Genomic DNA, 21,808 nt, shown 5'->3' with positions numbered 1-21,808 from the left:
TTTATCACTTCCCGTTTTCATGACTTCCTAGTTGTGGCTATAGAGATGGTTAGATGTGGAGATAGTATTGATACCTTCATATTACTACTATCAGAAACAATTGTATTATGTGGTACCACTTGCATAGGCCTACTTTGTACTTGAGTTAGGTTGACGGTTTAACTGTAGTCTCTTTCTCTCTATATATGAAAAATATAGGCTTTGTGTGCATATTTTCCATAGCCTACCCTACATATGCATGTCACTGTCCCTTTAAAGCGGCAGCTGGAAGGCTGCCAACAGGGAAACGGTTTCAGATTTTGCCCTCTCATTCTTACTCAGGGAAACAAAGAACAGGCAATGCAAAGTTCAACTACTTTTTTTTATATTCCTTAGTCACCAACTCATTGCTTTGAAACTTCAGCTGAATATCTGAATTCAAACTTGTCAATGGATGGATAAAAAAAAACGTTTCTAAGTTGTATTGTTGAAAATAAAATTAAGAAAACATTTAAGAAGACACGAGCAATCCTGCTGTACAGATTTACAGATGATACAAAGTGCATCATACAAGATATACAATACTGTTAATACGACACAATTATTCACACACCTAAACACACCAAGCCTGTGTTTTCAAGGAAGTCCAAACACTTCCTCATTTTGACCATCATTACAAATCTTAGGTCTCAGGTCTTTCCTCTTCTTTAAGTTCCTGTAAAGACATATATGCCATTAGAACAACCAGCAGAGGAGAAGCTTTTGTGTGAACATGCTGCAATCATCCTTTTTTTTTTTTTTTTTACCTTTTTTCTCTCCATGGCCTCAGCCCTCTCCTCAGCGGAGACAGTATCTTTGTCGATTCTCTCTAGCTGAGGCAGGAGAAGCAGTACAGTCAGCCGGTAGTTTGTTGTCTCCACCAGAGGGTTCTCTGAAAGGACCAGGGCCCGCAGGGTACTTGACACGAGCCCAAGGCAACGCAAAGCACTCTCTTCTGAGATTGCATTTCCTCTAAGTGGACAGAAGTGTATGGGATATAACATTTGATTTGAAATAACATTTTACTGTATTGATGACGAGGACCACCATCAAAGCTCTGATCTGTCCTGTTGGGACACTACTGTGACGTACCTGATATTGAGGTATTGGAGACACTTCATGTTGGGGCTGAGGCCTTCCAGGGTATTCAGCTGGTTGTCTCGAAGGTGAAGGGTGGTGAGGCGCTCTAACCTCCCTAAACCCTCCAGACGCTTGATAACATTTTGAGCCTGAATAGCAGAGACCAAGAATAGTTACACACAGTCTCTTCTCTCCGTTATTACATGGCTATTAAAGGCTTGTGTTGGATACTGTGGATCAAGTGTGCTATTAACCAAATCACAATACTTTGATTACCAGATATAATCGGCGCAGGTTGGGAAGGTTGATGCCATCAGTGGTATCTAATTGGTTTCCCCTCAGCTCTAGAGTTACCAGGTTGGCAAAACAGCCACTCTGAAGACCATTCAGTCTGTGAATACCGTTACCTGCCAGAGAGGTTTCCATATCATGTCAAGGACTTTCCAAAAAATATACTTCAGGCACCAGATATTTCATCAAAACTTTGCTGAGATGGATTAGTGTTTCTTATTTTAAAAAAGACTGAAGGATAGCACACGGGATAGTAATCCAAACCCCTTTTGATTAAATAAACCATTCCTATTTCTTATTATCACTTCCATGATTTCAAATATAAGTAGGGGAGAGTGGCCTAAGTTGTGCAACTTTTCACTCAAAGTGACTTTAAAGTAAGGCCTTGACAGTAAAGTCTCCAACTCAAATATGTACATATATTTCAGGGTGTTGTGCATCCCTGGCAATAAAAACTTTGGATCTGGAATAAACTGTTGAAGAAATATAGCTTTCGGAAAAAAAGTTGTCTTGTTGCACAACTTGCCCCCGGTGTGGTGTAAGTTGTGCGGTTGGAGAGAATACCATGGGGTAAATTGTGCCATTGCTATATATCTCATAAACTGTAATGCAAGACAAATCCATTAGACAATCACTTATTTAAGGTGTATTTAAAGTAAATAGTTGACAAAGATTGAAGGACAATTTTCTTAAACAAGGCCTAGCAGATCTAATGGTTTTACCTGCAAAGCTCACAATGACAAAGTCACCATCATCATCTTTCTGGCCATCTGAACTCTCATCAGTGGTGTCGTTAAGTGGAATTGAAATGTCACTCTCTTCTGAGCTACTGTAGACAATCACTTTCTTTTGGTGACCAGCGTATACAGCCATGCCACTGGCACAACTCTCAGAAATGTACTTTGCACTAGTTGCTCCGTGCTTGTGGAACCAACTGCCACCTGACAAATGTGATTCCCTCTACATTTCTGCCTTTAAATCAAGGCTCAAAACCCATATGTACACCCTGGTGTTTCCTCCCCATTAACTATCTTACCTCTGCACTACTATCTGTGTTTATGTGGATGTATGGGCTTTACGTCTTTTATTTTGGTTATTGTTATTTTACCTTCATTGTTTACCTACTGAATGCACTATGTACAGCACTTTGGACAGTGCAAACTGTCATAAATGTGCTTTTATAAATACATTTTACTTACTTACTTACTTATAACTCACCTAGGCCCTTTGGCACAAATCACCCCAATCCCAGAAATTTGGATAATAAGCATGATGCAGAAATTTAGGGCTGACATCGTGCTAACTGTATAGACTCAAAATGTAGCATACCAAAGCACGAAAACATGTGTCAAATGTTTTCAAACTTGTCTATAAGTGTTCAGACACAATAATCAAAAAGGCCTTGATCATGGAAATTTTACTTTGAAAGGCAAAACACAGTTTTTTGAGCTTAAATGTGCTTATATCTTATTCCTTGTGTCTCCCTTCTTTACAGGATGAGTCAAATGGATGGCTCTTCTTAAATATGTGGTCACATTTCCAATTTCTTCCACGGTTTTCTAGAAACAAGGGGTGGCACAACTTCCAAAATGCACAACTTAGGCCACTCTCCCCTAATACCTAACTCCTTTCCTAATTGTTGACCTCACTTTAGGAAACTTTCGACATATAGTTTTCACACTGTTTTCAGAGTAACACGTCTAATACTACTGTCTAATATCAACAGAGACATCCTGATTAATTCAAACAAGTTTCCTGTATATTACATAGACTACAGGGATTCGGATTCACTCAAAATGAGTTTCCTGTCAAGTCAACAGAGGCTACTGGGATTCACTCAAATCAGCACCTGTCCAATCACCAGAGTCAACAGACCTCCTTTGTCTATCAATCAAAGTTTGGTGAGCTGGCACTGTTTTCAGATTAGCCATCCGGGCTTTCTCCTATGCCCCTCTCTCTGTTTGTGTGACGTCAGTGACGTGACTAACCGGAGGTGCCACGTGACGTCCCCGTCCTCCCAAGTGATTGGATACCTGGCCACCTCTGGACAGCATTAAAGTCCCAATGCAGCTCAAGCAAACTGTCGCTCAAGTAAGTTCAACTTGCTGTATAGGGACGAAAAAGCTTGCGCACCGAAGGACCTTCCTGCCTTCCACCTCCACGAAGACTCCGTTTTTCTCTACTTATTCCAGCTGGCCGCGGAATTTCTGATGAACGACCTTTGAAAACGCTCCAACCGAGCACAAGGAAAACACTACTGGTAACCCCTTCCTTTTCATTTCACTGCAGGTGAATTAACTTGGAACCCGGAGGAAAAGCTGACGTTCATTCTCAGCTGATTCACCTCCAAGATCGCAGATTGCAGCTGCTCCCTTTTCTTTCTGAAACTACGATCCAAAGCTCCGCTAAGGTCTTAAAGAACAGAAGAACCGTGTCCTGTAACCGGCGCTGGTTACCGAGACAAACCCGGACCCCGTCTACCCTCGAGTGCCGACCGCTGGTCGGCCGAACCATCTCCGTTCACGAGTTTAGAGACACTGGAAGTGTCTCTTCAAGTAAGACGTTTTTGGCATATTTACCTGGGCAGATAGTTTAGATAGGTACTACTTTTAAAGTGATCACTAAACACTGTTACTTTGATTTTGAATGTTGTTTGTGCTGTGCTGTTTTATTTAATTTGTTCCCCTGCTGGAAATTGCTTGTTGCTGCTTTTATTACTTTACATGCTCAAGCGAGTGACGCTGGTTGAAAATGTATGCATTAAGAGTAATTTGCTTATGTTCCTCTCTTTCTTTTTCTCTCTCCTACACACTCACACATTATATTCCACCCCGTAAATCTTAACAAATTGGTAATCTTAAAGTTAAATATTGCGTGGAAGTCAAGTCTCCCGCATTTTTGTTTTATGATTTCTTGCTTGGGTTTGATTTGAAACAAGGCAATAGAGTTTTGCACGTGACTCTCCCCCACTGGTTAAAGTACATCTCAAAGTCAGATAGTCCATAGATTTTTGGTTCCCCTGTTGCACCACACACATCCACACGCACACATACACACATTGAAAATGAGGGTCACCCCTCAATTGGTCTCTCGAGGATAAATAAAAGTTAAATGAAAATGAAATGAAACCTACACCACACATACACACACACCCACCTAAATATGTACAGATATACAGCATTTTTCTAGACGTTTCTTTTCCTTTATTAAGTTTTGATTGTTGTTAGGTAGATTTTATCTGTGCTTGTATATTTCAATGGTGTTACCTTAAGTTCATTATTGTTAAAATAAACTTGCTTTATATTGTAACAAGAAGTTTTGGTGATTTTATTTGTGTGAATATTCTTTTGGGAACCAACCTCTAACAAGCAAGGATTCATTAACTTTCGGTATTTATGGTCATATTATCAGATGTATAAGGTCAATAATTATTTATTTATTGTTAAATGTTATAGAGTGATAATTCGACTAGGTTTGATTAATATTGATTTATTTAACTGATCACTAGACAAACCGTGGATAAAAGGAGACAAACTTGCTATTATTTTTCCATTCTCAAGTGAATGGTGGCGTCCCTTCAACAAATTATTAATGTAGCATTATCTTCAGATACATTTCTAATAGCAAAATAAATCTGAAAAACTTAAAACCACTACACTGACATAAAACCAACAGACCAACCTGTAAGATTGAGGCTCTCCAAAGCAGGCCCCGCCAGGCTATCCAGATCTATAAGCCGGTTCACCGCCATGCTTAGCCACTGCAGGTAGGTCAACTTGGCGAAAGGTTGCCCTTTGACGCTTGCCACAGCATTATTGTCAACCTACAGATGGAGATTTGTAATCAAGATGTACAATTAGTTAGACTGAATGATACTGACTGCCCCAAATAGGTCTTTATTCTAAACCAATAAAGAAAGAGAGGTCCTTGCCTTCAGCCAGAGCAGCTGGGTCAGAGATGCCAGTGGTGAAAGATCAGTAAGTTGGTTGTTGGATACATCCACAAAACGTATGTGAATGAAACTGCTGATTGCAGCTATGTCATTTAGTCCACTGATGATTACAGTGATGACAAAGGGAACATTACAACAAAAGCAAATAAATAGCCACAATTAAAGGAGGGATAACTTTAAAGTAACAGTGAAAAAGCAACCATTTTTTGCCTTGCATGTATTGTTGCTGGCTGCGCTTACCTGTCCTTTATGTCCAGTTTGACAAACGCATGTCCCAGTCCATTTCCCGTTTTGCACAGTAATGAGAGCCCCTGGCTTATCTTTTCCTTGGTCAAATGGCCATCCTGTTCCTGCAAAATGTCAGACATACAGGGGGTATATTTGTTCAAATTGTTGGTGGTACTTACTCACAGGGAACAAATGACCCAATGTGTGTATGGAGTACAGCCAAGACACATGAAAGAACTTCATAACTTTTAAGCCATGAATTGAGCCTCGATGTGGAACCTCTTGTGAAATACTTACAAATAACATCACCTTGATTATTTTAATGTTGATGCTTTTTAGGAATACATCTCTTAACTAATGGAAACTTGTTAATATTCGTCTCCACACTAGTTTTAAGAGTATATTTCATGTAATGTTGAGTCAAGTGGTGCAGCATCCCAAACCCAAGTTGTTTACTTCATTTCATGACATTTGAAAAATTGTGAAGCTAGATCCGTTTGGGGTCTACGAGAAAGGGATATAGCCTCTTGTGCTTTTTTTAATAAATGAAACCTGTAATTGTTATGGAAATATACTATAAATGGACTTGTGTTTACATCCATTATTTAAGCCTAGCATCGTGGGGTAGTACACAGTTCTAGAAAAAAAGTAATTTGATTATAATCTATTTAATAAAAAACTATAATACATTTGTCGGGGTAACAATTCTCTGCAAGAGTTGGACAAAAGTGGTTATGAAGTTCGCCTTTGTCTATACAATTAATTCTCAGGTAACTACCATTTCATTGTCTTCATCTCCTTCCATAGCCGACAAAACTGCATCTTCACCCATCTCAGACATTCAGGTCAACTCTGCTGCTGTTTTACCATAGATATAATATACATATGTCTATGCTGTTTTACAAGAAGTAGCGGTCCAGTTAGCTAGTCCAATTACACTGTTTAGCTAGTAAGGGAAACGTGACTTGACTGTTGCAAGGTTTGCCAAGTTAGAGTAGCTAGCTAACCTATAGCCTTCACCGTTCAGCTTTGTAACTTTATATAATTATATATATTTTTAAATACCGTTATGTAACCAGTAACCACCCACGTTAACTAAAAAAGCTCCGGTTGCCTTTTTGATAAAGCTACAACAGTTATGTCGACGATGCCCACGAGCAGTGTTTGTTGTTACCATGGCAACTCCACACCCGAAGCACGAGGACATGCGTGTTGAAGATTCATTTGACGGGCCCAAACTGCCATAGATTATGTCATGTCATTATGCCATAGATTATGTCATGTCATTAGACATAATAATAATAATAATCATTATTATGTCTGGGCCTAACAACACATTTATGTGATGATGATAATCTAATGCAATATCTTTTAAGATATTGCATTAGATTATCATCACAGTTACAACAAAGTTGCATTATGTTCCTCTTTTTAACCACCAAATGGCAGTAACACAGCTTTGCAAATTTCAAGTAAACATTTTTGAAAGATTAGCTTTAGCCCATAAAAGACATCAATCATCGATAATGATGCAAGTGTGTTATTCTGTAATGATTTACATTAGGTTGATGAAACACAGTTAGATCATTGAACAACTGCAGAAATAAAAAATAACTTTCTTGGATAACTATGTATTACACTGTGAATTCATACCGGCAATGTGATTTAATCTACACAATAGTATTAGTGGAACCCTGTCCAGTTAACAAGGTCAGTCTTTTCTAAAATATATACACAGTTCATGCCCAGATCAGTCATGCACTGAATTACAAGGCATATAACAATCAATCAATTTAAAACAAATTATGGTGCATAGACAGTATTAAAAAAATCCCATTTGCTGCCATCAAGATCTATAGTGATCTTTCATTTTCAAAACATTTTCACAACCAAAAAAAGCTTGTTTATCACACACAAGCCCTGAGGCAAGGTAGAACTCAAAACTGCATCATTTAGGAAGAAAGCAAAAAAGTGCATTCTGTGCAATATCTGGACATCCACTGCTAGAGGATCAGTTGGTGAATTACCACTGTTGAGGTAACTGTGATGTCAAACCAAAATTAAGAGTTTTTTTTTATAAATATCTATATGATATTAACGGTGAAGTGTTGCGTGCAGGGCTCTGTCATTGTCCTGTCTGGATCAGGAAGTTGAGATTTCAGTGATGGTTCACTCCACTTGCATGTTGCGCAAAAGAAGCCCCCTTTTCACACCTCCCTGCAACATCCTGGCTCCAAGACTTGTGCCTGTGAAGCCATCACTAAAGAGAGAAAGAGAATTAAGAAAAGTTGAGCGCACACAAACACACACACACACACCTGTAAGCAGATGAAGTCACATCCACCATTGTTGCCAAATGGTTGTGTGGTTAAGGCTAAGGGTGTCGTAAGATGTAGCGATTTTGAGGCAAATTGGTATTCGTGATAATGGGCTATATGAAAGCAATTGTTTTGTATTGGAATAGAACAGACAACAGAACCTATAAAAACAGGCCAATTACAAACATGAATATAGCTGTAGGTACAATAGACAACCCAGATTTGAAGAGTACAACAGGAACAGTTCATGGTAGAATCCACCATTTTGCAAACCAACACTTTGGCACAGCTCACACTAACTGTAAACCTGAAACAACCAAAAGACATCAGAATGGATGGTCTTGTTTGTTACGTCATTGATGCTTACATGGGGCTAAACTTCCTCCTCTTAGGATCAGGAGGTTCAGGTCCATCCAGTCTCTGCAACCAAAAAAAGAGGACAATGAAATGACAATTAACTGCACTCAGTCAGTAGCCAATTACTATGCAATGTTTTCCCATGACCAACCTCTTTGCCTGCAGAATCCTGCTGGACTCTTCTCTGCTCCAAGTTTTGCTTGAGGGTAGACAGGAAAATAAGTGCAAATTTAGATGATATAGATGAATGTCATCGGGCTGCAAATATGTCATGTATAAGCACCTTTTAGGCTAAAAAGAATTAAAGAATGCATCAGACAACAATTTAACAGAATACATTGAAAACATATCAGCATTTATGCAATATTTGTTACGGTGTGAAATTTGATTCAAATTGTTGTGTAACCACCTTATGTAGCTCGGAGAGCTGCTGGTGCCTGATGAGGGCCTCCTTGCTGGGGAACTGCCTCCTACACAGTAGACAGGCCAGTTTCACCCAGTCCGTCATTCTCCCTTCCTTCTCATCTTTCTCGCCTCCTTCTTCTTCACTGTCAGTTTCTCCACTGTAGGCTGGGACCAGACCCTGCTGCTGAGGTGGGGAACGCTATAGAAATAAGATATCAGATCAAAGACAGAGGATCATATAAACACATTTAGTAAAAGAGAGCTTTGTAAAAGTTTTGAACACTGTGAACTTGCCCTTACTTCAGTACTTTGTCGGATCTGGTCCAGAAAAATCTGGGGCCGTTCCGAGAGTGCCCCCTGCAGGACATAAAAGCAAAGTCAGTGGGATTAGCAGGTCGAATGCAGACATTGTTTTATAACTCGAAATGAGACAGGTTGAGTGGTTTTAAGAGCCTATGCCCAAATTCTCTGGCTGACGGCGATTCTCCCAAGTGACTATGAAACTATATTACCCTATATGTACTCTGGTGTTTACAGCTAATCATGTGTTTATATGTAAGGGCAATGCACCTTTTTCTCCAGAACAGCATAGCCAGCATCAGCACTTGCAGATTCTCTGCGGTCATCTAGGCGACTGGGGCCAGGGGCCCTGGTGTAACCAGGTGGTAGCGCTGTTGAGCCGACGGCTGGGGAGGAGGAGACGGAACGCATGTTCTCCTTCTGTCTATTCAGACTCTTAGCCCAGCGCTCCATATCCTTGGCAATCTATTAATGGAAACCCCAAGAGAAACAAGTAAGTCATTTTGACTAAAAAAGATTTACAATATTGAAATACTGTATTCTAGAGATTAATCTAATAAAAGCATCTTACAACATTTTGCATTTCTACTCAGTAACCTTTCAGTAAATAATACCTTGGTGAAGTCTAAAATGTTTCCTTTTTGTTGAAAAAGACCATAGTTTATTTTTTACACATATATATATATATATATATATATATATATATATATATATATATATATATATATATACACACACACATACCCTTCTCATATAATTAGCATATTGTGATAAAGTTGATTATTTTCCATAATGTAATGATAATAATTGAACTTTCATATATTTTAGATTCATTGCACACCAACTGAAATATTTCAGGTCTTTTGTTGTTTTAATACTGATGATTTTGGCATACAGCTCATGAAAACCCCAAATTCCTATCTCAAAAAATTAGCATATCATGAAAAGGTACTCTAAACGAGCTCTTAACCTAATCATCTGAATCAACTAATTAACTCTAAACACCTGCAAAAGATTCCCGAGGCTTTTAAAAACTCCCAGCCTGGTTCATTACTCAAAACCGCAATCATGGGTAACGCGCCCCACACACATCCTACCTCTACTGCGCGTCTACCTCGCGTCTGCGTCTGACTTTTGGTCACAGACTGTGAAATCAACGTAGAGCGAGCACACATCCAACCTCAGACGCACTGCTGAGGCGCGTCGGAGGCACGTCTGCAGCGCCGCTCCCCTTCACCTCAGGAGGCTCGCCTATTTTTTTCTGAGAGCAGCGTGTCTCTCTCGCGTCTCTGTGCTTTAACTGATAGAGAAATACTCTGCTGACAGTCATACCAGCAGCATTCACTCTAGTTACACGTTTACCCGGTGTGTTTATTTCAAAATAAAACATCCCTCAGTCGTATACGCAAATAATCCCTTTATTTCACGATGTAATTGTGCAATCAAAATCCGAGGGATTCAAAACCTAATTTTCAATTAGTTCTGGCATTTCATTTTTGGATAAATGACACATATAGAGATCCAATATAGTGAAGAAATAAAAAAGATCATGATGTGCGCAACAGTTTTCCGTTGCTCTATCTGTGTCTACGGCCTTCTTCTTCCCCGACCACACCCCCCTCTCTCTCTCCCGTATAAATCAGTAAAGTGATTTTTGAAATACTCTGCTGAGAGTCATATTGACTTCATACTGGCAGCTTTCGCTGTAGTTTCACCATTTCCTGGTGTGTCCCCTTCAAAATAAAACTTCCAACAAGCAGCAGCAGCTGCTGAGACGTTGCATGTGTGTCCGAGAAAAGTCCGAGAGAGGCAGCAGTAAGGTAAGGCGACGCGCTCCAGAGGTAGACGCAGGATGTGTGTGGGGCGCGTAAGACTGCCGACCTGACTGCTGTCCAGAAGGCCATCATTGACACCCTCAAGCAAGAGGGTAAGACACAGAAAGAAATTTCTGAGCGAATAGGCTGTTCCCAGAGTGCTGTATCAAGGCACCTCAGTGGGAAGTCTGTGGGAAGGAAAAAGTGTTGCAGAAAACGCTGCACAACCAGAAGAGGTGACCGGACCCTGAGGAGGATTGTGGAGAAGGGCCGATTCCAGACCTTGGGGGACCTGCGGAAGCAGTGGACTGAGTCTGGAGTAGAAACATCCAGAGCCACCGTGCACAGGCGTGTGCAGGAAATGGGCTACAGGTGCCGCATTCCCCAGGTCAAGCCACTTTTGAACCAGAAACAGCGGCAGAAGCGCCTGACCTGGGCTACAGAGAAGCAGCACTGGACTGTTGCTCAGTGGTCCAAAGTACTTTTTTCGGATGAAAGCAAATTTTGCATGTCATTCGGAAATCAAGGTGACAGAGTCTGGAGGAAGACTGGGGAGAAGGAAATGCCAAAATGCCTGAAGTCCAGTGTCAAGTACCCACAGTCAGTGATGGTCTGGGGTGCCATGTCAGCTGCTGGTGTTGGTCCACTGTGTTTTATCAAAGGCAGGGTCAATGCAGCTAGCTATCAGGAGATTTTGGAGCACTTCATGCTTCAATCTGCTGAAAAGCTTTATGGAGATGAAGATTTAATTTTTCAACAAGACCTGGCACCTGCTCACAGTGCCAAAACCACTGGTAAATGGTTTACTGACCTTGGTATTACTGTGCTCAATTGGCCTGCCAACTCTCCTGACCTGAACCCCATAGAGAATCTGTGGGATATTGTGAAGAGGAAGTTGAGAGACACCAGACCCAACACTGTGGATGAGCTTAAGGCCGCTATCGAAGCATCCTGGGCCTCCATAACACCTCAGCAGTGCCACAGGCTGATAGCCTCCATGCCACGCCGCATTGAAGCAGTCATTTCTGCGAAAGGATTCCCGACCAAGTATTGAGTGCATAACTGAACATAATTATTTGAAGGTTGACTTTTTTGTATTAAAAACACTTTTCTTTTATTGGTCGGATGAAATATGCTAATTTTTTGAGATAGGGATTTTTGGTTTTTCTTTACTTTTTTGCCAAAATCATCAATATTAAAACAATAAAAGGCTTGAACTACTTCAGTTGTGTGTAATGAATCTAAAATATATGAAAGTCTAATGTTTATCAGTACATTACAGAAAATATTGAACTTTATCACAATATGCTAATTATATGAGAAGGACCTGTATATATACACACACACACACACACACACACATACATATGTGTGTGTATATATGTATACACACACATATGTATATATATATATATATATATATATATATATATATATATATATATATATATATATATATATATACACATTAGGGCTGTCAAATTAACGCGTTAATTTCGATTAATTAATCACAGAAAAATTAACGCGATTAAAAAAATTAACGCAGATTAATCGCACTTCTATAATGCCCTTTGACCCGGTGCAAAAGTGGTGCGTAGCTGCACCGAGCTGCACCTGAAGCAGACACAGCCCGCGCGGGTGAAAGGGAGAAAAGTAAAGAGAGAAGCAGGGGGCCGAGGGCTCTATAGACGGTTTAATAAGCATGAAGGTAGGAAGACATCTTACTTTATTCTCCGCAGCCAGTGTCTGTGCATTATTGATTTAGTGGGTGCAACAATGTAGGCTAGGTTCAAAACAGTATCTCTCAATCTTTCTCCCCGTGTCTCAATTTTGTTTGCTAGCTGTCTCGTCGTCCGCGTTAACGTGTGTGTGTGTCTGTCTGTCTGTGTGCGTGTGTGTGTGTGTGTGCGTGCGCGTGTGTGTCTCTCAATATTTTTGCCTGAGTACTGCCTATGGCAGTCTGTTGTGGAGACAGAAGTTACGAGAGACGGAGAGAGAGAGAGAGAGTGAGAGAGCCTAGCAGGCTATACAGTTGTTTATAAACAGGTATAAAAGTGTGCGATTAATTTAGATTAATTAATCACAGAGCCTGTAATTAATTAGATTAATTTTTTTAATCGCTTGACAGCCCTAATATACATATATATTAATTATTTGTTAAATTGAACAGCTGTATATGTTGTTGTGTCCACGCTTTTACAGAGGTGTGCAAATGTTTGAACAAAGAGCAAAGCATCAAAACTTTATGACTAAAGTTCACTTAAAACCCCATTGGTACATTTAATTTTCGGTTCATATCTTTCTGATTACCTGTTGAGCAGTTTTATTCTTGGGTTTGTCTTTTTTCTCCTTGCTGCCAGGGGAAGCAAACAGTGATTCTGAAGGGGATCCACTTGGGGGAGCACCATCGCTGCTCGACTGTCCGTCAGCAGCTGGCATGTAGGTGTGCTTTTCTCCATCCCAGTACATGTAGTGTGTAGTGTGCGGGTTGTAGTAGTACTGCAGGAAGAGGCAAGGCACACAAAACCAAACTGAAATGCTGAGGAAGACAACACATCCAAAAATGTCTTTCAAAAACCACTCTTTACCTGGGAGTTAGGGTCATAGTAGAGTCCTGTGAGTGGGTCGTAATAGAATGCAGAGCTTTCATCATACTGGTATGTCGACACATCTGGGACAGCTACAATCAGACACAAAGGTCATTGACATCAGGTTGTAGATATCATTGCACTAAATTACATTTGGCTGAAGCTTTTATCCAAAGCGTCTTCCAATAAGTGCATTCAAACATAAAATGTCCAAACTCAGAACAACAAGAATTAGCTTTAAGTAAGCAAAACTACAAAGTGCTATATATAAATGCAACATGTAGGTATGTGTATTACTTTGACACCATCATCATCATCTTCTTATCCAAAGTGCAGTCTTATTCAAATCAAATTATTTAAAAAACACAAAGCCTTACGGTATTGCTGGAGCTCGTGTTCAGTGCCTGGGGTGGCAGGTTGGCTGGGAGCAGCTGGTTGTGGTTTTCCCACTATCTCAACCTGTGGAGAGACAGAACTCTTAAAAACAAGAAACGTGAAAAAATACAAGACAACAAAAGGGCAAAGGAGCAGAGCCAAAAAGTAATATTTTACCTGAGTGACAGGTGTGGTGGTAGCTGTGGTTATGAGAGCAGTCTGTTGCATGACTGCTGATGCAGATGTTACTGCTTCAGAGGAAATAACCACTGCACATACAAGAACACAAAAACAGGAGGAGTAAATTCAATTGCAGTACAAGCTCAATTTAAAATGAACTAGGTGTCAGCCGATATTGGTTTTATTGGGCCGGTACCGCTAACCATCGGAATGCTAAATATTGACCCGATAATCGGCCAGGCCGATAATTGGTCGAACCCTTAAATAAACACATTTTATAGATAGGATGGAAAATATGCTCTATATACTTTGAGTATGTTTTACCTCCTGCGTATGCTCCCATTACAGCTGCTCCTGTACTGTGCAAAGCACCAACCCTGGCATCTGCCTGGGCCTTGAAAGCTGTGCCGTCTATCCCAGAGTATTCATTCCCGTCCTGATTGTAGGTTACCGCTGCCCCCTGCTGATACACTGCTGTATCTATACTGTGACCTCCACATGATCCATTCGGCGCAGTCTGATGAGTCAAATGTTTTTTTGTTTTTTTAAATGTATGGAAGCAAAAACACGAAAATACATTAAAAAAATATACAATTAGAAATGAAAGATGTCATATTTTCTTTGATCTACTGAACAGACATTATGTTATTCAGGTTACCTGCGTGACTGCCCACTGTGCAGCAGCTATTGCTGTGCTTGCCACTGTAGCAGCACTCACTCTGCTGCCATCCGTCAGGAAGACGTCACTAGCATTTAAGAGAGGCACAGAGAGTTATTAAATTTTTTATTCTTGTGCTGCTTAAATACATCAGTTGATATACATCTAGGCTACTCATTTGTTTTTAGTAATCTTCTACAAATTAGTTTATTCACATAACTTGAACATAACTGAACTTTGCTGATTTGAATCCGTTACATTACTCTTTGTGCAATAGCAATAATATGCAGTACTTGTGACCAAGTTTGGGTGTGAGAGTGTTTACCGTTTAGAGCCTTTGGCAAACTCCACCACAATAGTTTTTCCATCAATACAGAGAGCTGGCTGGAGAGCTTGCAGGATCTGGAGCAGCTGAGAGGCCTCCTGTTTAGGAAACATACAGCGACCTATAAATTGGTGTGCGTGCATTTGTGTGCAAATACTTCTAAATCCTCAGTATTCAAAAATGACTTAAGGTTTTGTTTATGGATTAATCTAATGAATACAATATTTATATATGTTACTGAATGACTATTCTTAAATGCATCAGTCTAGTACTCCTTCATGTGTGTGTCTGTATCATTATCTTTCTTACCACTATGGTAGAGAGCTGTAGAAAGGCAAAGCCTCTGTTGAGATGTGTGTGCTTGTCCTTGATAAGGCGAACATTTGAAGGGGAGAGGGTGGCAAATGGAGCCAAAGCCGATAAAATGGCTTCCAATGAAGTATGCGGGCCAAGGTTCCGTAGTATCAGTGCTGATGTAGGAAAGGATAAAAGATTAAGAGAATATTACATTCTTAAAAACACAGTATTTAAAACTTCAGGTACTAGGTAACATATAGTGGTATGGAAGGACGCTATCCCTGATGTCCCCTTCTGGTTTGCAATTAAGTCCCAGTATTTTCCATAATCTATATTGAACAATACTGTCCACATGAACACAAATGAAATATATTAACAAATAAATAAGGAGAAATTGTCATGATGAAAACGCGAAGGAATGGACTCACTGTCATTAGCAACATCTGTCTGCTGTGTGGCCTGTCCTGGGTTGGCAGTGGGACCAGAGGAGTGGTAGGGTGCCGGCAAGGGCAATAAACCTTGGGCTCCTTCCTTTAGAAGGCCGACGGGCAAATCCCTCTGCAACTGGGGCAACTTTAACTCAGCCTCTGGGGAAAACGGCAGGCCAATTATTTATCATTATATGATGAGAGACTGTTGAGTTATGTTAAAGGGAGAATAGTCAGGTATTTATAAACTTTACCTGATTTAGGCACACTGCATTTGAAGCACTTCTCTCTCCTTTTAAAGTTTTGCACTCCACACTGTTGAAATGTCACATGACCTTCCGTTAAATCCTTCTTAAAATAAGTTACTGCATTGACTGAAAGCACATAAATACCATACACACATACAAATGTCCATATGCCACGTAATGCAAACACACACACACACACACAACCTTGTTGCAGAGCCAGTCCTCATTGGCACGCGGTTTTGGGTCGCTGTAGTGCATGGACACTCTTTGTCCCAGAATCAACAGCACTCCCTGAAAGAAAGAGAAAGAGAGGGAGAGGGAACAAAGAATGATTATCAGTGATAATTAGGCTACACATGCCAGAGAAAGGCCTCATCTCACAAGAGATGAGAGAGAGAAGGATGAGAGGGAGCAGGGGACAGAGAGGAGAGTAGAAGTGAGTAAAAGAAAGAGGACAGCAGAGAATTTCAACCTTCAGCTTTAGGAAATTGGGACGGACTGAGATGGTGTATGTGTAGTGTGCGGGTGTCTGTTTTTAAAAGACACAATGTGTTTTGCGCAATTGTTTCATCCCTCCCCCCTTAAGGGGAAACTTTTTCACAGTTTAGCACACATCCCACTGTCACCACCTTCAACGCCCAAATAGACAATAGCTCCACCCTATAGATGTTATAATTAGGGCCCGACCGATATTGATTTTGGAGTGCCGATGCCGATTTTTTTCAGAGAAAAATTACGATTACGATTAAATCGGCCGATTAGAAAAATAAAAAAATCCCAAAAATATATATTGAAAAAAATAATTATTTTTTGAACCCTTAAATATATATATACCTTTTACCGTTGAAAATATGTACAGGAACTTTTTCTTTATTGCAATACGCATTGTCTAAAAAAAATTAAGTGTAACAAATATGTCTAAATTCAGACATTATGCATTTTATCTTACTGCACCCAACTCTCTGGAACTCCCTCCCCCCAAACATCGGCATCTCAGACTCAATAAACTCATTCAAAAGTCTACTCAAAACTCACCTCTTTAAGGAAGCATAATGACACCTGACTCCACTTCAAACCTTATTTTTATTTTTTCTGTATTTTGTTTTCTTTTTCTACATGCACCATATAAATTATATCAATTATTATTATTAACCGTCAAGCGATGACCAATGCCTCTGCTATTGGTTGCAGGAGGAACTGTCAAGTGTAAATTAATCCAATGTATTACAACACACCTGCTGCTGCTGTAAATAGGCTATAGCATTAATGCTATTCAATTAGGCTACCTCCAGGCCAGCAATACATTTCACACATGATTGCTTGAAAAATAAAAAAATTAAAAAAAAAATCGGCAAAAACGGCCGATGGCGATAATTCCGAAATATGCGAAAATCGGCCAATATAATCGGCCGGCCAATAAATCGGTCGGGCCCTAGTTATAATAGATGCCCCAGATATGAAAGGCTAACAAAAAAGAAAATTAAGTATTATATTGATTCTGATTCATGTGAAAATCTATATTTCAGTCGGTCATGCTATCACCAAGGTGGTAATATAAACTGAGTAAAGAGAGTGTGAGAACATGAAAGAGGAGTCCTCTATTAAAATGAAAGCTTGTATTGGACAATTGTTGAGCAAATGTTACTGGGAGGGCTATGAAAACTATGACGCTGGGGCCCAGACAGACACACGTCAGCATGATGTAATGTGACTTTGCCTGTTTGTGGAATTCTGTACTTTATATGTAGCAAGAAAAGATGAATTTCCCTCAAAGTATAAAGACTTACCTACCTACCTCGTGGAGAACATTTTTTTCTCCTCTCTGTGTGTCTATAGCATACTGGAATGCATCATGTGCACTTGACAGGGCATGATGTCACACTGTCCTGATATTAACCCATATGTCCCATTATGCATGTGAATGTGTATGTGTGTCTGTGTAAGGGAGAGTGACCTGGTTGGTCTCCATCCAGCGGGTGGCCTCCTGTATGACATTAAACTCGACGAAGGCGAATCCTCGGCTCTGACCTGGACACCGCCCAGCGCCATGGTAACCAAACAACAACAACAACAACATGACAACAACGCAGTGAGGGGTTAGTGCTTCATGTCCAGTGGGAGAGACCCTGTATCAGCACTACTAAAATAATTCATTGCTTCCTCTCTCCCTTTGAAACAAACACTTCAGCAAGCTGGAGAGCCTGCTGAAGTCTTATTATCTGCAAGGGTGGGAGGATGCAATGTCATCTATCTCAACAGGGTCAAGGAAGGAGGGAGAGAGGGAGAATCCTACCCAGTCATCAGTTTGAGTCTGAGCTCTCTGGCTTTGACTGAGGTTGCAACCAGGCAGAACAGACACTTAAACACACAAGCACACACCCCCATATCTCTGCTACTCTGAGAGTCAGAGTGCAGTCTGAGCTATGAAGCCTTGTGGTAGAATGTCTGGTAAAAAAGGCTCCATATCCTGTGCATGCATTACTATAACTGATTGAAAATACATTATACAGCACAATTAGATCTATGGCTTTTTACAACACTGTGTATGATATCCCATGGAGGATAATCACAGAAGGTGATAATGACTTAAACATTTAAAACTAAGAGTACTGTAACTAGTCCTAAAAACAGAGAAACGGTGAGATAAGGGTGAGAAAGACAGAGCAAAGCACGGAACTGTAAGTGTGCATGTGTCAGATAGGCACACCTTACAGACAACCAGTGAGTTAGCAAAGGGGGGAGGCCATTGAGAGATGACCTTGATGGGAAACCTTTAGAAAAAGAAAAGCTTTTCTAAGTGGTATGGATGATGCTAGCATAGCCAAGAGGTAGCTGCAACAATTATATCTCGACATTAACCCATTCCCAAATAACAGAACGCTGTTAGTTTGTGAGAATTGTTCATCTATTCAGACACATCTCACTTCAAGATGGGTTACGCAGAATCATGACAGGGTAAAGACAATAAAAGAGCCAGGGTGAAAAGGAAAATAAAGCCATTAAGTGAAGATCTACAGTATAACCTACGGATGTATGCATGCATTCTTGGCTAAAAAGGAAAAAAGTGATAGGGCTCTCCTTTGAAGCGTGCATGTACGTATCTTAAGCTGTGAGCACTTGTGAGTTCTCAGACACCAGCAGACCAAAAAAAAATCAAACAACATTTTAAGCAAAAGGTTTTTACATGGGCCTATCAATATAAATGTGTATTCTTTCCATCAGTTATCTACTCCACTGTTGGAGTATGAAGAAAGACAGTGACAGCAAAAGCCTTTTCCCACCAGTGCGATGCGAAAATGTGATGCGGCAGTGTGGATTATCCGCATGCGATTCTTTCCACATGTCAACAATTCACACCGGGTCCGGTGCTGATTTTCCCCTTCGAGGCAACCGTGGGTCTGTCGATGCCAGGAGTGTCTGAGACACCCTCTGCCAAAACTGTTCCTCACCTCTAGGTGGTGTTCCCTGACAGTATGTGCGACGCGGTCTCACTGCTCAGAAATGATGAAGACAGCTGACCAGTGCAAGCAAGCTTCGGCGCAGCTCCATCTTGTATAATGATGTTGGCCTAAAGACTGTTTCTCGTATTTATGTAATTATTTGTTTACATATTGGTTGATTGACTGCTTCATTAATTGTTAGATGAATAATTTGGATCCCTGTAGTTTTAAATTAATTTCCCCGGGCTCCCATTTGACGAAATGACATGATAAAAAATAAAGATCTCGTTAGTCCAACGTATATTTCCGCAGGCGAAAGTCTGCTGAGATCAAAGTCAATTCAGATATTTTTTAACCCACATGCGGTGTGAATGTTAAAAAGATGAAATATGTTCAAATGATTTTCCGTGCAATTTCTTCGGACGAAAATCTGTGCTTGGTGTGAAAGGGCTTTAAGAGAGAACTAGAACAGAATGGAAAAGGAGGACACCTACTAATAAGAAAGAGAAGTCACTTGAAAGAGCAATGAGAATGAAAGAGCTGGTAATGGAGGCATGTGACACAAAGGGGGAGGACAGTACAGAGAAAATAACAGCGCATTGCACTAGTTCTCACCTGAAGATTTGTTCCTCATGAGGCGAACCTCTCTTGGCTGGATGCCCTGCTCCTGAAGTTGAACTCGGATCTATGAACACATAGGCATTATTACCATTCAGGCCTACAAAGAACAAGACCAATGCATCTTTAAACCACTGTAGAGACAAGTACACTCAGTATACACATACCTCATTGGCGGTGGCATTGGGTGGCAGCATGCGAAGCATTATGATGCTGCTTGGCCTCTGGTTTTGATCTAGATCTGCACGGTAGTCCTGGTCCCTCTGCTCCAACTCGTCAAGGGACAGGTCTTGAACAGAACTCCCACAACTCTGCTCCTCTGCCTCCACTGGAAATGCCTGCATACAGTCACAGCTTAGAAACCATGCCAACAACTAAATTGTAGAACTTTACAAAGAGGATGGACTTGTTATGGCTTACCCTCCGCTTCATAGCCTCACGCGAGAACCTGTCCTCCCCTCTCTGCCTTGACGTGTTGTATTCCATTTCTTCCGAATGAGCAGCACCACAACCCCAGTCTCCATCCCTATTCCCTGAATGAGGGTTGTTGCTCTCAGCAAAGCCTCTTCCACCTCTCCCTCGACCCCTTTCATGTGGGCCAGTCCGTAGCTGCTCAAACTCAAGCCTGGATGCCTCCTGCTCTTTCTGGAGCAAAGGAAGCGCTAGATCAGGCTGTGAATGAGAGCAAGGGGGCCACAGGAGCCCCTTTCCCTCACGCCCCACGTCCCCTCGCCCATTTCCTCTCTGGTGAAACCCACGGCGGTCTTGGAGACGACCTGGCGAGAAGTCACGGACACCCAGCTGTTGCTCATCACGGCCATATGGCCTGTCCCCCTCTTCTCTGACATCATATCCTGATCCTGGCTCGTCATCCTCTTGGCCATAACCTCTGTAGTCCATGTCCCGAAAGTTGTGATCGTTGTGTGTGTTGCCATAGCGACCTGTGCGGTCACTTCGCCCACCCCTGTTGACCATGACAGACAATGTGAGGGACTTATCACATAAATGTAGTACTTAGAAAAGGAATAAAAAAAAGTAAATAACTCACCTCCGCTCATAGTCCATGCTGATCCACGGTCTCTACTCTTGGTCTGGCCTTTTTATCTGGTTACAGCATTAGATGCCCTGAAAATACATCGGAAATTACCTCTTCTGAATGAGAAGCAGAGTAACTGACTGTGCACATGCATTGTGTTTAAGAAATAGTCAACACTTGAAGGCGACTATTCTGCAGAACAATGTAAATACGACACACTTTTAACAACGTCACTTGAGTCACTGCTTTACAAAGCACTCACCAAAAGCCACACAACAAACCGAATATGAACCATGAACGATGGACCTAGCATAAGAGAGATGAACACTCCATCCCAAGTAAACATTTGTATCCGCAATGCTCATGCGCATAGCCCTAAAATAAGTATTTAACAATGACGTGTGGCGGTCATCTCGTATAACGGGAAAGCTAACTATTTTAGCCCGAGGTTGGCTAGCTAGCCCAAGCAGAGACGCTGCAAACACACGACTGTCAGCTGCTGCAAACACAACAACTGCATTCGTACGTGATATAGGACTATCACTTACCAGTACCACATGTAGCCAAACAATAGTCCTTGAAATGTCAGGTCGACGCAAAAGTGAGAAGGTTTTTTTCCGTGATGCAAATGTAGTTATTTTTCAGGGAACCAAGTGTAAAATGGCCACAGCAAGGCAACATTTCTGAGTAGGAGGTGTCCAGTACCTGACTCCGCTATGTGATTGGTGCGTGGAGAGCGAGTGCGTTTTGATTGGACAAGAAACACAGGCACATCGCGTGTATTTGACATGGTATTTGATGCGTTTCTGCGGATTCCTTCGTGTTCATATCAGATATAAAATCATAGAATCA

General features: G+C 41.0%; 2 protein-coding genes across 2 annotated transcripts; both read right to left on the bottom strand.

Moving 5' to 3' along the window:
- Window positions 1-661: 661 nt before the first annotated feature.
- lrrc23 (leucine rich repeat containing 23) lies at window positions 662-6,401 on the bottom strand (the record flags this gene model as incomplete). Its single annotated transcript, XM_080030697.1, has 8 exons — window positions 662-694; window positions 786-990; window positions 1,111-1,247; window positions 1,375-1,505; window positions 5,071-5,212; window positions 5,321-5,441; window positions 5,582-5,691; window positions 6,348-6,401. The coding sequence occupies 8 exons, from the start codon at window positions 6,399-6,401 to the stop codon at window positions 662-664; spliced, it is 933 nt and encodes a 310-aa protein (XP_079886823.1).
- A 692-nt stretch (window positions 6,402-7,093) lies between these two features.
- On the bottom strand, window positions 7,094-21,616 carry rbm10 (RNA binding motif protein 10). The gene is made up of 23 exons (XM_080030971.1): window positions 21,505-21,616; window positions 20,969-21,045; window positions 20,341-20,884; window positions 20,088-20,258; window positions 19,918-19,987; window positions 17,817-17,890; window positions 16,067-16,153; window positions 15,869-15,929; window positions 15,615-15,773; window positions 15,199-15,359; window positions 14,890-14,987; window positions 14,565-14,652; window positions 14,231-14,423; window positions 13,904-13,995; window positions 13,729-13,810; window positions 13,352-13,443; window positions 13,074-13,262; window positions 9,220-9,414; window positions 8,950-9,006; window positions 8,654-8,848; window positions 8,396-8,443; window positions 8,255-8,307; window positions 7,094-7,829 (listed from the first exon to the last, which is right to left on the bottom strand). The coding sequence occupies exons 2-23, from the start codon at window positions 20,983-20,985 to the stop codon at window positions 7,739-7,741; spliced, it is 2,817 nt and encodes a 938-aa protein (XP_079887097.1). The 5' UTR covers window positions 20,986-21,045; window positions 21,505-21,616; the 3' UTR covers window positions 7,094-7,738.
- Between the last annotated feature and the right edge of the window lie 192 nt (window positions 21,617-21,808).

Source organism: Ammodytes marinus (assembly GCF_949987685.1).
Source record: "Ammodytes marinus genome assembly, chromosome: 7".
Lineage (NCBI taxonomy): Eukaryota > Metazoa > Chordata > Actinopteri > Uranoscopiformes > Ammodytidae > Ammodytes > Ammodytes marinus.
Note: the sequence above shows the minus strand (reverse complement) of the source record. Positions and strands in the feature narration are given on the sequence as shown.

What these genes read in the sequence shown, in the direction of transcription:
- rbm10 (XM_080030971.1), bottom strand. An exon ending in CATGAGGAACAAATCTTCAG is followed by an intron (nt 17,891 to 19,917) that starts GTGAGAACTAGT and finishes GGCGGTGTCCAG; the next exon opens with GTCAGAGCCGAGGATTCGCC. An exon ending in TACAGCTCTCTACCATAGTG is followed by an intron (nt 14,988 to 15,198) that starts GTAAGAAAGATA and finishes TTTCCTAAACAG; the next exon opens with GAGGCCTCTCAGCTGCTCCA.